Source organism: Strix uralensis, chromosome 10 (assembly GCF_047716275.1).
Source record: "Strix uralensis isolate ZFMK-TIS-50842 chromosome 10, bStrUra1, whole genome shotgun sequence".
Classification (NCBI taxonomy): Eukaryota; Metazoa; Chordata; class Aves; order Strigiformes; family Strigidae; genus Strix; species Strix uralensis.
The window spans coordinates 20,911,007-20,927,167 of NC_133981.1; the positions used below are offsets into that span (position 1 = coordinate 20,911,007).

General features: G+C 36.4%; 1 protein-coding gene across 2 annotated transcripts in view; it reads right to left on the reverse strand.

Moving 5' to 3' along the window:
• Window positions 1–16,081, reverse strand: part of CENPP (centromere protein P) — a 148,204-nt gene extending 132,123 nt beyond the window's left edge. Inside the window, exons 1-6 of one of the 2 annotated variants that reach the window (XM_074879674.1) lie at window positions 15,537–16,081; window positions 13,585–13,739; window positions 12,629–12,786; window positions 12,194–12,282; window positions 8,111–8,199; window positions 528–624 (exon numbers count right to left, since the gene is read on the reverse strand). In XM_074879674.1, coding sequence (XP_074735775.1) covers window positions 528–624; window positions 8,111–8,199; window positions 12,194–12,282; window positions 12,629–12,786; window positions 13,585–13,721 — 570 coding nt within the window. In that variant the 5' untranslated portion in view covers window positions 13,722–13,739; window positions 15,537–16,081. Of the gene's footprint in view, window positions 1–527; window positions 625–8,110; window positions 8,200–12,193; window positions 12,283–12,628; window positions 12,787–13,584; window positions 14,048–15,536 lie in introns of those variants that run through there. The other variant, XM_074879675.1, reaches the window with a different exon arrangement.
• Window positions 16,082–16,161: the final 80 nt, after the last annotated feature.

Genomic DNA, 16,161 nt, shown 5'->3' on the forward strand with positions numbered 1-16,161 from the left:
AACAGCAATTTAAACTAAATTCAAATACTGTGTTCCAGTTAAGAGTGAGGGACAGTTTATTTCTCATTCAAGTAAAATATTTCAGAACTGAAAGTGCTGTTGCCCAATCGCATGCTGCCACATTTTCAAGAGACAGATCCAGTCCTTCAGAACTAACATTTAAATGCCAAAGACTACAAATGTTATTTTAATTCCTTCTGCCTTTTATTTTTTTTCCAAAATGCAATGTAATACCAACAAAAAACTGTCCTACTACACCACAGAAAGGCACAGATCATGTTGTTTTCCCCCACATATGAGGAACACAGCATTAGCATGGTAAAAATTAAGACAAATACCAAGCGAGGGCATTGCCCCTTGAACAGAACACAAAAGTCTCTACCTAATATTCTCTTTTCCACAGTGTACAAAATTAAGATTCCCATACTCCGCTAAAGAGTGCTAATTTCACCTCTATTGCTCTGTCTTAATGAACTACTTAAAGAACTAAATATAGTACTGATATATAAAGGCTTGATAGACATTACCTTGAAATGTAGAAAGGTGCATCTACGATGTTCATACCACTCAGCATAAGATGAAAGGCTTCTGAAAAATGCTAAAAGGTTTCCATGTTCTTCAATGCTACAAAAGAAAAATATATTGTTTAACCTTAACAGTACTAGTCAGACAAACCAATTCTACAGCCTAAAATTTGCAGTTTTTCCTTAAAGACTTTGTGACTAGTATTGTTCAAATGAAGCCAGAAATCACAAAAAAAAAAAAAATTATGCCAGGAAAAAAAGCTGTAGATAGTGTAGATATTGAAAAAAAATTGAAGAATTCATTTATAAAGCAGTGTTTTCAACTCCTCAGGAATGTAAGCAACAATAAAGTTAGTCTTATATGTAAAATGGGATAACTTGACAAAGTAGTTGCCTGCAAAAATCTTAGTTTGACTTCATGCTTGTTCTAACTCTTGTTTTCTAAATAAATTCCAAGATGTTGCATGGTAAAACTTTAACCTATAAAACCAGTAAGATTTACCAGTTTGTATCACTAAGCTTTCAATATTCCTGGGATCTATGTCCTATTCAACTAAATCTTTGCATGACGTGTCATCTGCCTCTGCCCACAACACCCAGCTTTTCAAGATTAACCTTGAAACTTCAGTAAGCAAGAAGGCCTGTTCATTAGATCGCACATGGCATCTAAAACAAAACTTTAGATGTACAGTTAAATCTTGATTTACCAGCTATTAAGGAAGATAGTGACATTCTCAATAATTAGGGAGTGGGGCAGAACGGGGGAGAGAGATGCCAATAAATCTGTAACTGAGAGTGGAGTGCCAAGATCTTCATGCCAAGCCCATTGTAAGCAGAATTAAGCCTGGATGGAGCTGAGCTGATACTTGCAGAACGCCCCTCGGTATTTCCGCAGGTTTAGACACCCTCATGATTTAGCAGTTCAGCTACACATCAATACATTATGGCTTCATTCATACAAATGACCCTACACTTGCACTAATAAATTGTCTTGGAACCTGATGTCCTGCAAAGAGAAGTGCAGAGACAGCTTTGCAGGACTTGCACTTAGCCAGTATGGATTTGGTAGAGCTCACAGCCTATATCATGAGGCTAACATATCGGTGCTATTCTGGCAAGGAAATCATTCCATTCCAATGTTATTGCAAGTATGTTTTTCACCTGTAGGGGCTCTGAAACAGAAAGGTCAGCAGTAGTCATTTTACTTTCTGGCATTTCTGAGGAATTTTCAATACAAGAGACAAAGCATATGAGAAGAGTTCCTATAAAGAAGAGTTCCTATAGTTTCGGCTTTGCTAGTTTCAGGGTAATTGAACCAAGTGAAAAATCTTTACATACAGTGACTTCATGTACAGTAAGATTTTTCCATTTCCACTGACAATAGTTGACAAGAGGCAACAATACACAGTGTCAGCTAAAGCTAAGAGATAACAATTCCAGGACTTTGGTGTTAAAGTCAAGTTAAAAATACAAGCAACACATAAAAGAAATACAAACAGATTTTGCACTTAGAAGATAAGGAAGTTATCCTACATGTCCTTGTTTCACACACACAAAAGTTAAATTATTTAAGCTTCAATATAATTTCAAAATTAAATATTCACAGTATCCAAAGAACCAAACAGAAGTTTCCACTCCCAAAGAAACAACAAACATTTTGAAAAATATTTATAAAATTACTGCTGAAGTAATTTCTAAAGAAGTTCCAAACACTGCATAAAGTACAGAATCAAGGAAAGCTACATGGCTGACTAATTATCCATTCTTGCAGAGGAGAGAAAATACACACCATCCTGAAAATAAAGGCTGCTCTTGATATGCAGAGATGATTACTCCTATTGAATAAGATAGCAAAACATCAAACTGACACTGATGAACAACACTGCACTAACTTGGACTGAGAGATATCACTTGGTTTTCATCAGTCTACAAGGTAGTAATGATTTAGCATGTAAGAGAAGTTGCAATGCATCAAACACTAGGGCTAGTACATTCCTTTATGTCACAAAATTTGATTTACAAAATAAATTTGCTATTAAAAATGCTTTCCTACTTCAGTAACTGACACTAAAGTTACCTTCTTTCGTGATACATTTACTATTTTGTCCTCCTAGCAATACTGTGTTAGTTTGCATGTTAACTATGATGAACACAAGCAAAATATTTTCAGTGGAAGTACGCCATTAACGTTCACTCTGAGACAGCCCAGGAAGGCAGGTAACAATAGAAGAAATGAAGCCAAGATACTGGAAATCAGTTACGTGCAAAAATCTGCCTTAGAACAATTAGGATTAGAATCATTTGAACGAAGAAATTTATACACTTAAGATCGGTGTCATCACAGTAAAGAGCTTGTAGAAATCAGGAACTGAACAGACCTTACCCTCTTTATTGTTAACACCACAGTGATGGCAACCATTAAAGCACAAATACAGCTTCTCAGCTCTAATCAAGAGAGAAAATAGTCCATCCACTGTTATGAGGGATAATTATATTAAAGACAGATTAAAAAAAATAGGTAGGGAGCTGGGGGGGAAGGGGGGGGGAAGAGTTTGTCTTCAAGGGTTTCGTTTTACGAAAAAACTCAACAGGAAAAAAAATATTTATTCTTCAAATTCCTAGTCATGTAAGCATCAGGATAGAGAAAGGAAAGGAGACAATATGACAGAAACTGCCAAATACCCAATCATCTAGCCAGTGTTGTCAGGGGGAGGGAGGAAAAATGCTCGTAAAGGGTGTGCAATTTTTTCTAAAGAAACGTGGCAAGAATGCAAAATTCCACAAAAGCTAAGTGTCACAATACCTGAAGCAATACGATTCCTTAATCATAAGGGTGAACAGCTTCAGGTCATTGTTGATATGAAGCCACAGTCAGATGAAATGATTATTAGCCATTGTCAAAACATACCTGGCAAGCACTGCTTTGAAAATACAAAGATTTATTTCAATTACTAATACAGGATTGTACAAGTTTACAAAACCTGACTGAAAAAGACACCTGACTTGATTTGGGAAATTTCAAACAGTCACAGAGAATGTAGATTCTACATGTAAATTTTACTTTTAACATCCTGTTGAAGACTAGCTATTCTTTTTGGATTTTCAGAACAGCTGAGAGCAGAAACTTGAGGCCATTAACAGAACGGTTGCAACAGTGTATTACCAAGTCACTTCAGCCATACCAGGGAGAACTGTGCCTCATATCCACCTCTATTTAATACACAGGAACAGCAACCCTTAACATGTTACACAAACATAAACTGGAAAAAAAACAGGAAGTTCATTCAGATATTGAAAATGTAAAAGAAAAGCCAAACAAGTTCCATTCTAGCCTGCAAAGAACAGCATCATTAAAGGACGTTATCACAGCAGTCACAGCTGCTAACAAAATCAGGACGAGATAAAAAAAATGCTGGCAGCACACAAAAAATTGAGTCGCTGGAAGGACATAGACACATACTGATTTACAATAGCTGACTGGCTCTATGATCTGGACAGCTTTTTTTAACCAAACTTGTAATTGTATGGATAAAAATCTGCACATACTATAGGAAAAATCGAGCACTTAGCAATGGCTGCCCACATCTCGCTGTCTAGTGAACATGATTCTACACATACTACAATACACTTTGTAGATCTACGTACATGGAAGATGGCAAGACAAAACTTAGTTGCAAAACCACACGCTTAGAATTCTTTTTAAAATAACTTGACAATTTTGATGAGTATCCACTTTTATGCAATTTAAAAGACTATCACAAATCTTATGATTTGTTTGAGCATTATGTCTTAACTTTGTTTATATTTCTTTCTTCCTCTCAGATTCATCTTTAGGCAATAAAGCAAATGAAAATTTTCAAGGATAGGTCACAAAGCAGAGAGAAATAATTTTGGTTAACAAGTTCAAAGAACCAATTTCAAATGTAAAAGTTACTCTACAAATTATACCCAAGTATCTACTTCTCTCATGTACAGATAGAGCACTGGCTAAATTTAAGATAGAAAGCTAGATTTAGTGTTTAGAAAGAGGGAAAATCTGTGTTGGCACAAACATACATGCTTTTTTATATTGGTAAGGGAGAAAGAGACTGCATAAGAGCACCAGTTCAGTTAACTGTCTCACAGCACTTAAATTACCCATAAACAATAATTCCTAATTAGCCTAAATTAGTCTAATTCCTAATGCTGATGCCAACTACAACAAACACTAAAATACCAAGAAAACTTGGTATAAAATAACAAGGTACTAAGAGAGTGCATGTTAAAATGTAAGCCTCTTATTTTTTTGTTTTTGGAAAGAATTTAGCATTACAAAATGTCACCAGGTTTGTTAAAAAAACCCACTAGGAGCAGAAAACACCCATCTCCAAAGCCAACATCCATGTAACAGAGAAGTCATCCAAAACCAGCAAAAAGCATATTTAGTCAGAGAGTAAGTATGTATCAGGTTAAAATCACATGCCCTTCATCCAAACACCACTTCACTTTTACAAACTAACATCAACAAAACACAGAAGTATGTAAGAACTTAACTTGTTATTTTGAGAGAAAAATCTATTTTACCTCACTGCAGTATGCAAGACTTCTTGCATTAGCATATAAAACCAAAGAACTCACAGCTGTGGGAAGAATTCATGCTTCCCCTCACTTCCAAAATACCCAGCCCATATAATGCAGACATTTCATAAATCCTTCACTCTGACTTATATATTCTAATTAGTTAGTAAAAAGTAGGAGCAGTTTTCAAACTGTCTAAAAACTCCTCCCATTTAAGTAATCTGTGCAATAGTTAAATAACCCAACATTTAATGGGATATCAAGCAAAAAAAAAAAAAAAAAAGACTTGCAACAAGATTTTTCATCAATATTCTGGTCTGCAACACTAATAAAGTATAACATAAGTGGTGCAAAGGGGACTCAAATCCAAAAGTAGAAGACTAAATTTTGTGATGCCATATGCAAACACACTTTATTGTCACTACATATTTGAGGAATGGTACACATCTTTTAAAAATAGGTATTATATATTGCAGCAGTACCTGGTTGAAAATAAACTGCTGAATTTTGTTTCTTTTAAATATGTGTTGCTCAAGTGTTCTAGCATTCTGGTCTTTTTTTCCAAAGCACGGTGGGCTTGGGAATTACTACTAAATGCCAAGTTTTTAACTCTGGTGCTATTAAAGACCCTTTTCTGTCACGTGTTATGGAAAAATGAAGCCAAAAAAAATAGAAAGCCAAGGAGAAAAAAAAAATCCAGGCCAGTAGAGAAAACAGAACAGAGCTAGGCAGTGGGTTTGGCAAAACTGGGCCAAGAAGGCAAAAGAAGGAAAGAGAAACTGGTAGGGAAGCTGAAAAGAACAAACATTACAGAGGGTGACCAGATTTAGCTGGTCAAGAATGGAGGAAAAGGGAGGGAAGAGATTCTAAGAGCACCTGGTGGACTGAAGAATACAGGGCTAAATGGGGAAAAGCCTGAAACTGGACATGAAAAGAGGGGATTAGGATTTAAGAGTAAGAAATGAGAACTATTTTAACAAGGGGATTGAGAATACAAGCTATAAAGGGAGATCACATAATCAGATTAAGCCAGTCTCAGTGGCGTGCTGTCAAAGCAGACATTGTCAACATCAGCCTTAGACCAGCAGCAAACACTGTGACATTGGACAAGTCAAGCAGAAAAAAATGAAATTTTAAGGGGGGGCAAATTACTTAGTCACCCAAATGACTACTTTGAACCTATTTGCCACATGGCTTCAGGAGTATATACACTGACACAAGGACAACAGATGGTACGTGCAAAAAGAAGCTAAGGAGAAAACTGCTTGCATTATTGACAGCAAAGCCTTAAATCCTCTTACCTCATTCATGAAAATTTATGTTTACTTATGAATACTGACATAATGTGGAAAAGGACCAGGGTAGGGAAGGGACAGGGACAAGACAGCAGAGCTCAAGCCAGGATGAAATAAAGTCTGCCACTACTTCAACACATTTCTTTCCAGTGTGACTATTAAGTTCCAAGACACTTCTGCTGTCAGAAAATACTCATGAAAAAGGCAGGGTAATTTCCTCTAAATCCTGCTTCTTGAAAGCAGTCAACTACTATTCCCAGTTATACCACAAGCTGTAGTAGATTTATATGGAAATTCCAAAACCTCTAAACAAAAAATTCAGCTTTCAGTACAGATTAGTAAAGTCTGAAGTAACTCAATACACCTTTCTTTTCACCCATACATTTGCCTTCCCTCTCCCTCCCCAAGTCTAAGAAATAATATAAAACAAAAGAAATCACTTAACAGGATTAAGATTGTCAGCTACCCAATTAATAATAGATTTGTTCTCAGAGTAGTTTGCTAGCAGATTTCACAGCGGAATACCACAAATACTTCGATCATTATTCATCCTGTGTACCACAAGAAGTTGACATCCTCCAGAAAATAATCAAAAAGTAGCATTCAGTCATATGCTTAAGTTTTAGTATGTACGTTTTCTTAAACCATTGCACAAATGCACTATTCCAGGCTTTTAAACAATATTCTATTGTTTTTAAATATCAGTGAAATAAATCCCAATGCAGAGAAATAGAATGGTGAGCAGACAATTAGCAACAGACAAGTACTGGAGAGGGGTTCTGGATGTACCCTTTAGCCATTACTCACCCCCACTGTACATCTACAACTCACATACACATCTGAGTAACAGTTAACATGCTGATTACATAAACTAAAATGCAATAGCAGAGGTTGTTTGGTTCAGAGAAAGATGTAACAAGGTAATTTCAAACAGCTAAAACACATTATAATCCAAAAACTGTTTCTGTTTAACATGAATTCATAACAGTTCTTTCAGGCCTTAAAAATTATGTGCGTCCTGGTTTCAGCTGGAATACAGTGAATTTTTTCTTCTTAGTAGCTAGAATAGTGCTGTGTTTTGGATTCAGCATGGGATTTGGTATGAGAAGAATGTTAATAATACACTGGTGTTTTCAGTTGTTGCTAAGAAATCAAGGACTCTTCAAGTTCCCACGTCCTGCTAGTGCACAGGTGCACAAGAATCTGGGAGGGAGCACAGCCAGAGCAAGGGACCCAAACTGGCCAACAGAATACTCCACATCATGTAACGTCATGCTCAGTGTATAGATGAGGGTTGGTAGGGAAACTCTCTCACTTCCAGGATTGCAGTTTTGGGATTCTCACTTCTCTGGGATCACAAGCCAGGAACGGGCTGGGCATCAGTCGGCAGGTGGTGAGCAATCACATTGTGCATTACCCCTTTGTTTATTTCAATTACTAAATTGTTTTTATCTCAACCTACAAGTCTCCTTACCCTCACCCCTCTGATTCCCTTCCCCATTCCCCGGGGTAGGGGAGGGTGAGCAAGCATCTGCATGGTGTTTGGCTTCTGGCAGTTCATCTTCTCTCGGAAGGATACAGACAGGGGACCAGAAGTGTTTAGGCTGGGCTAACAGTACGTTACCAAACAAACTGACTGTCAGCAATTTCTATGAAATTTCTATGAAAACTCAGTATCACATGTAGTATCAGATATCCCATACAACTTTCCTTAAACAAAGAACTCCAACGTACCTTGACACAAACTTGCTCACATCTGAATCTTCTCCCGATTCCATAGTAATGCTGAGATCACTAACAACAACAGACACATTCTCTTTGTTCTAGATTGAAGAAGTAACAACACCATATTTTAGAAATTTCTCTAGCAAGAAGGAAAACATATCCACATATAAAGTAGACAAATTATATGCAAATGATGCTAAGTACTATAAACTAGCATTTTTTTAAACTACAGCTTATATGCATGGACATTTTTTTTTTTTCATTTTGACAGTATCAGTACTATCCACACAATAAGGCTTTTGGAATAATACCTGCACTTGTCAGCATAGAGAATAGATATGTATAAAGAAAGACTTGTAAGAGGTTCATCTACTTTTTTTCACATCACTTCCACTTCTTTAAGATTCTTCTCATTTTCCAACACAACTCCTAGCTGCCACATATATCAGGAAACTAATATAAGCTTTCATCTGAAAACTATAATAATGTTACACTAAGTAAAAAAAAAATAATCCAGTTTTCCTTTATTTTAAAGCACTTTTTTTGCCTCAAATTCTTGTCCCTTTTTACAATAACTGTTATTCAAGGATATGTGCATGATAATTTTTTTCCAAATTAAAATATCTAACAAGTTATTAAAAAAATGAGAAAAGAAGTTCATATAGTAGAAATGAAGGCTCAAAAGAACTTAATTCTTTTTTCTACACATTTTTGAACACACTGGAATAATAGGTTAGAAAACAGTAAATGAAAATTCTTAAAATCATGACTTGAAGACCATAGAAAATGCTTCACTTTATACTGGAGACTTTGTACTTTATTTTTCTTCTACCCAGTCACTACAAGCAAATGGGAATGGCAACACAGAGGAAACTAAACAGACAAGCAGGAGTCAAATGCAAACATGTCACAGCAATCCCTAGTACTGGTGGGACAGAAGTACTGCTAACACTGCCATCACTAAAGGTGGAAAAAGCAAACCAGGACACTAAAATGTTTAGTGGATTGAATAAAGTAACATCAGCAAAAATCATCTTAGATTTAGAGCAAAAGGTTCAGCATGTGCGTAGAGTTGTAGAGAAGCTGCTAGTAGTCACAAGCTGACATCGTACCTTCTAAAGAAACTGGTTTCCAACACACGGGTTAGCAACATATACCAAGATGCCATCTTGGGGTCAAATTAAAAGATTTAAAAGGAGAGCGCTCGAGAAGAAAGCAACTCTTATTTGAATGATTGCTTTCTGAAGAGGTTTAGACTTAGTTTGGCAGATTTTCAAGCTGATTGTACACGACTTCTCCTAATACCCAAGGAGAATAAGAGGGGAAAATAAATAATTAAGCAATGCTTTTGCCTTAACCCATTTTCTTCATCCACATTTTGACCTTTGTAAACATCCATCTATGCATAATGGTGAACAGACAGGAGCTTCTTCGCTTGCACTCAAGGCTGGCAAAACACTAGTCAGCTTGGGAATATAAACTATACGCTAGTCTGACACTGAGCCAAAACTAATGAACCAGCTAGGATGTAGAATGTGTCAGGCAGTGAGTGACCAATACTATAGTAATACAGAGAGAATCTCAACCATTCAAAACTAGTCAGAGTGAACTCAGAACTGCCTACCCTTCTTTGTACAGTTGTATTCTGGAACACAGCTTTTATCATGAATGACATTTAACAAGTTGTTTAAAAACAAGTTAGAGATAAATACACCATAACAACTTGTTATTGTAATAACAGGTTTGATTTAATGTACTATGGAGCTGAGTTAGCTGTATAGTAACTTAACTTCTAGGTTAAATAGCTAGAGTTAACAGTGTGAAAAAAATTATTCTTTATCTTCTGCTGCATACCAATATATTTGTTACCTACTAAGCACTTCCCCAAAACAGCTGTCACCTTTGCTTCTCAAGATGGGTGAAACTAGTTGCAACTTTACACTATCTTGCCCATGCTGATGTCAGTACAGGTTATTTTGAATGCAACTGTTAATGAAACTATCTTAGAAAACAGGCTTCTCCATTTTTATATGCAAGAAGCCATAAGTATCAAAAAGTTCAGGCTAAATTTCCAGGTCTTAGTCTGGCCTGCAGCCACAACTTTCCTGATAGCTATGGAGGCAGACTCCTCTCATCTCCAGAGGGCCTACTGGCTTCACCACAGAACGACCTGCACAGCGTATGAAGTCTGTGGCAAAACCAGGATAACATGCCACCACTTTTACACCACAGAAACAGCCAAGTAGAACTAGGCAAAATGTCTGAATGGAATTGTTAATAATCTAGTCATGAGATACACTTTTTCATTATTATGAATTGGAAGAAAGCAATTTCTTAATCATATAAATGACAAAATTCTATCTTAAAAATACAGTCCTCAACCTGAACCTTTTAACTACTAAATTCTCTCAAAAACTATTTGATTTAAACAGTTCTAACAAAATGAAAATACAACTGTACACAGCGGTTGTATTTTACAACCCTAACCAAACCATTATGATTTGTACAACAGATAAAACACGGTAACATTTAAGTAAATTCAAAACCTTTACCAACATTCAAGTTAATATACACTTACAGAAATTGAGTGAAGGAAAAGAAATTAGTCTGTGTTTGAAACTGTAAATGTACTTCGTGGATATGTAACACCAAAAATAAAAAGCAAAACCTGCATGTTATGGCACAATTAAAAACTGTACTCTCCATTGGTGCCTTCTTAACTAATTTAGCATTTTCCACAACATGTCAACAACCCACACCATACAAATACATAAAATAGTGGCAATTCAAAGTTTATTAACTTAAGGTAAATTGATACATCATCTGCATGGCATATTATAGTGTAAGTTACAGGTGCCATGTACTTTTATTTTTTAAAAAAGAAAAAAATTAACTCAAAATTATATTTTTCCAACTGAAGTGGGTTTTTTTAAACATAAACACTTGGTATTCTATATCCCTTATTATAGAGTATTTCATCGGGGCTGAAGTTCTAGGCCTTACGTAGACAAGTGCCGCCATCTAGTGGTATAACAGATTTAAGCTTCACCAAAGCAGCTGTAAATAAACTTGACGTCGTTACTCACCTGAGCTTCACTGACACTAAAAGATGTCACCATTCTGCAGGAGCATACAGGTGAGAAACAAACATCAATCGTATGACTGATGCGGGCTATTTCCATGCTCAAAGCCAAATGCAGTTTTATACAAGCAAATGGTGAAATATCACTAGAACCACAAGTTTAAAGTCACACATGGACTTAAGAGGTTACAGGATAACCTCATTCAGCTGTACTCCTGCAGTTTCAAATCATGGAATCCACAGGTGATTATCTAAATATTCATTTCCTAAATTCATAATAGGGCTTTTCCTAAGATAAGGACATCTTTACATAGCAAGGCAGTTTTTAATACTATCAGGCTCAGTCACGTTCAATTTAAAAAATACCTTTCAAAGCTGAGCTGAAAATCAAGTTTTCTTGAGAAGGAAATTTCCTGATGTCAAAAATATTATTACAAATTGGGATACATTATTACAAGTTGGGTAACAGCTGTTTTCCACTGCTTATTATTTTGAATTCTGTGCTAAGAACACATTCTTATGAAAGAGTTTCCTTGCAAAAAATCTGTAATCATTAGTGTAACTTCTGTGCAGTCTGTGATGTAACGGCTAGTCACACTAGCTAAGCGAATAGAAATATAACCAAAGTAAAAAACCCCAATTGTTCAAGTTTGTACTGTTTCAGCTTTTCCTCGGTTCCCTCAAGAGAGGTAAGGTTCAGAATTTTCCAGTTTCCAGAACAAGATATCTGACTACAGGAGAACATGGTAAGAACTTTGTGACCAAATGTTGAACCTGACCTTCAGAACTTTTTTGCTTGGATGCACATAGAATTCAGAAGTTGGGTCCAGTTGTTACAGAGTGAAAACAACCCACTGAGGCTTAGATTAAGGACACTCAGTCAATCAAAATGATAAAATACCAGTTGAAGGTTTCAGCTGGAAAAGGAAGTATTGACATTTGCCTATTTGAAGCTTTGTTTGCTTACTTGCTTGGTGTTGGTTTTTTTTTAAACATACATTGATCCTTACCTGCATTTCAAGAAGCTGAAATTCCAGTTGAAAAGACAGGGAATGGCAATTCCCTGATAATCTGTGCTTCTGCACTGTTCTGTTTCTAGCTGTTATAAAAATAGAGTTAACAAAGTATTTGATTATAATTCTATTCAACAATTACTGCATTTCTTTAATTAGTGGTATTCAAAGTACCAGAGACCATCCATCATATAACAAAGTTAAACATGTTAAGAAAAAAAGCCCCCGCAACTAACTTCACAGCAGTCTTTCACTTTCCCACTACGCAAAATACTATATTTCCTCAGAAATTATTTTGTCAATAAAGAAAATTCTATCTCTAATTGTCTTTCTGCTAACATGGAAAGTAGAATTACAACAAGCGTTTGCAGATGTAATGAACTGAAACAGTATGCTCAATATAGCAGCAATAAAGGGCACAAAAATGCTTACTTTTTTCCATTGTTTTCTTGAAATGACTTGTGAACTGAATACCAGTAAATTTCATTAAAAATGAGAGATCTGTTTCTAGACTTTCAAGTTGAGCTTTCAGGTCTGATGGAGATTCACATCCCTGAGATTCTCTCCAAAATTCTCTTTCGAATGACTTTCTAGAATTGGAAGAAACAAATTTAAATCAAAAGGGCAGAACACCTAGACACAAGAACATGCTTTGTCACATCAGTACAGCAATACCGTTAAATAAAAGGCATTTGTAATGTGATCCAATGATTTTTAGACCAAGATCAGTTTTCAGTAAGTCAAATTTCAGTTGGATCATATTACTAGGAACAGTAAACTATTCTAACTTACATACTTTATGTTCACCACCAGGTAGACACAGCCTTTATTATAAGTCTTGAGATGTAAGTATCCATTTTGAGGAACATACAACAGAAACGAGCTCCGATGCCTTTACTCATCCAAATGACTTATCTATGGAGTATTCATTTACTGTAGAATATGAGTTAAATAATGGAAAGCAAAAGCCCTAACATGGCATTTCTTTAACATATAACTAGTCACACCTATGTCCCCAGTCCCCCATCCTTTTTTTAAGTAAATATGCACTCAGCTGTTGAACAGCACATAACAGAAAACGTGGCCTTTGCAGTCAACAGCTTCGCAAGGCCCACACAGTAACAGACCTGATACCAGACCAGTATGACTGCCTTTTTAAAAAAAGTGAACAAAACAGAATCCTAGAAGAACAGCAACTACCAACAGAAGGCAGTAACAAGAGATCAACTATTTATTATTTGTAATCTTTTACCATATATAGCCCATGTCCTAAACAAGATCAACATGGAAAAATAACGTAAGGAAAGCCCTAACATAGAGGCAAAAGCTTATCCTAAACAATTTTTACAAAGAAACACTATTAATCCAACATGTGAAAAAAGGCATACTTTGACATTAATATCTCCTCATCAGAAAAAAAGGTGGATTCTTGTTGGCTATCTTCATACTTTTCAGCCAACAGTTTAATTTCTTCTTCCAGTGACTGGATTTTGTCTTCATAAACTTGACAAACGCTGTTGTCCATTTCTCAAAATCAGTGTTACTGGATAAAACAAAATAAGTATATTTCTTAGAAAAAAAAAAAACATTTTCAAAATAAACTATGAAGATTTAGTACATACATTTTTTAAGTATCTCAGGTAGGTTTGACAAGTACAACAATTTATACCTCCATAAAGAATTCTAGAGTATCAAATATTCCTGCTTGCTATGGAAGATTAAACTAACATATTTGACAGGAATTCTATCACCAACTTGTAAACAGAATTAGACTTGCAGTAAAACTCTGCTCTTAATACTACAGTACTCTCATCAATGTAACTCCTACTTAAACCCGAAAGCCCACTTAGATGCTGGTCTGCAAGTAGACCTTACAAGAGCAGAAGAGCCACTTTTTCCATAATTCTGTAACAAAGCTTCCAAAGAGACATGGTAACTCACTCTGCTAAAAGCATCACAAACAGGAACAATTCTAATTCCAGTGAATACAGGAAGCTACTAGATATCAGCAAGAATATGACAAAGAACAAATTTCTGATGTCACATAAAAGGTTTTCTTCAAAATAGATAACAATTTTGAAGAAAAGTAGTTTTGTTGCATTCGTTCCTCAAAGACTTAATTCACTGAGTCCAAATGTAATTATTAAACCAATTTTAAGACACAGACCACGGCATATCCTCCAAATACAGATGTTAAATCAGGAATCTAATGTAGTCAAAGGCTTTAAGAATCTTTTTAACTAATCATGATTTCACCCAGGAGCATATCCAGCTGTTTTACATTTGCCATGAGAATAATAAACTCTTCTGCAGATAGAAAGCAATCCTAATCAGATACAGAAACTGAATCCAGCTGTGAGCAATTCACCTATCAATCCACCTGATTAAATGAAGGGTAGCTGTTCCTACTAACACCATAGCATAATCTGCCTTACAAGTAAACAGCAGTAAAGAGACACAAAGAAACAACCATGTTCCACAAATAATTCAAAATAAACAATTTTAAGAAAAAAAATATCTGACATTCAGCCTAGACATGACATGTTCAAAGGACTGTGGAAAACATTATGCAGCTCAATACTGATGCATTAATACTTTCAACCAGGAAAAAAAATAATCTAGTTTTAATGTGTGTTTCTAAACAAGCCCTACTGTATTTGCAAGATCCACACTAACACAGTTTAATAAAAAGAGCTGAGGGGGAATGGGATTTTGTTATTTTATAAGAAACAGCATTCAAATAACACATATAAGTAAACAACATTCAAAACACATTTTGCTTTAAAAACTTCTTTAGTGAATAAAGAATGTATATGCAATCAAATAATTGCTGAGATTGTGCCTAGTTGTGACTTCCTCTGAAATTTTAAAGCAATCTTATGCAATGTGGGACAACAAACAAGGTCAGTGGGGACAAGAAATAGAAGTTCTCCAACTTTCAGCATATCCTTATTAGAGATTTTTTTATTGGATACACTATAGAAAGTGTTGGTCATAATAAAGAGTACATTGGGAAAGAGAAAAACATTACAATAGCCAGAACTTTACTCTAGGTTGTTGGCTCCTTCCTCTTTTAACAGGTGGCTATTTTGAAAACATTAACAGAACACATATACTGCTTACAACTATTTTAACTCAACTGATTTTACTAGACTGTAGAAGACTCAAAGACTAGTTATAACTTCAAAGAGTACTATCTCCAGAAAAAAAATAGCCGTACGAACTTTGAAATAAAACATAAATTTAACGATAATCAATCAATCATTCCTCCTCACCCTAAGCATACACGCACTCGTATATATTTGTGCATGCAGGGTAAATATTTCACTTTTCTACGTACCTGCCCGTAAACACTCCTAAGCATTTGTTTCCATGCTACCACAAAAAGAGCTGGAAAAAGCATTCAAGAGTTCCTGAGAAACGAGCTGGCGAGGTTCTACTTTTCGCTACTTCCCTTGCAGTCTACAAACCTCACAACGCTGGAAACACGACTCAGACGGCCAGTGCTGCCCCAGTCCGCCCCAAAACACGGGTTACGGCTCGCAGGTACCAGAGGCAGCCCCGGTGGCACAAAGCACGCCGCCCAGAGCGAGTAGCCCAGGGCGAGCAGCCCGCGGCCCCGCGAGCCAGCGCTGAGGTGACAGACGCTGCGCGCGCCCCGCGCCTTCGAACTGCGCGCCCGCTGCGGCCTGGCCGCCCCCACAGCTGCTGCCTGAGCAGGGGGAGCCAGCCGTGCCCTCGTTCCCTCCTCGCGAAACAACAGCCGCTTGAGAGGCACCTCCCGAGATCATTATGCGAGCTGGATGGCAAACGAGTTATTTTGTTAGCTACTTAGGTTTTTTTCTTTTTTTTTTTCCCACTCAGTTCTCGCGGGAAAACCCCCCATGTTTCTTCCTCATTAGTTACGCCCAAACTCTTCGCGGTCACAAGCCCCAGCCTGTGTGTGACCGCCACAACGGGCCGGT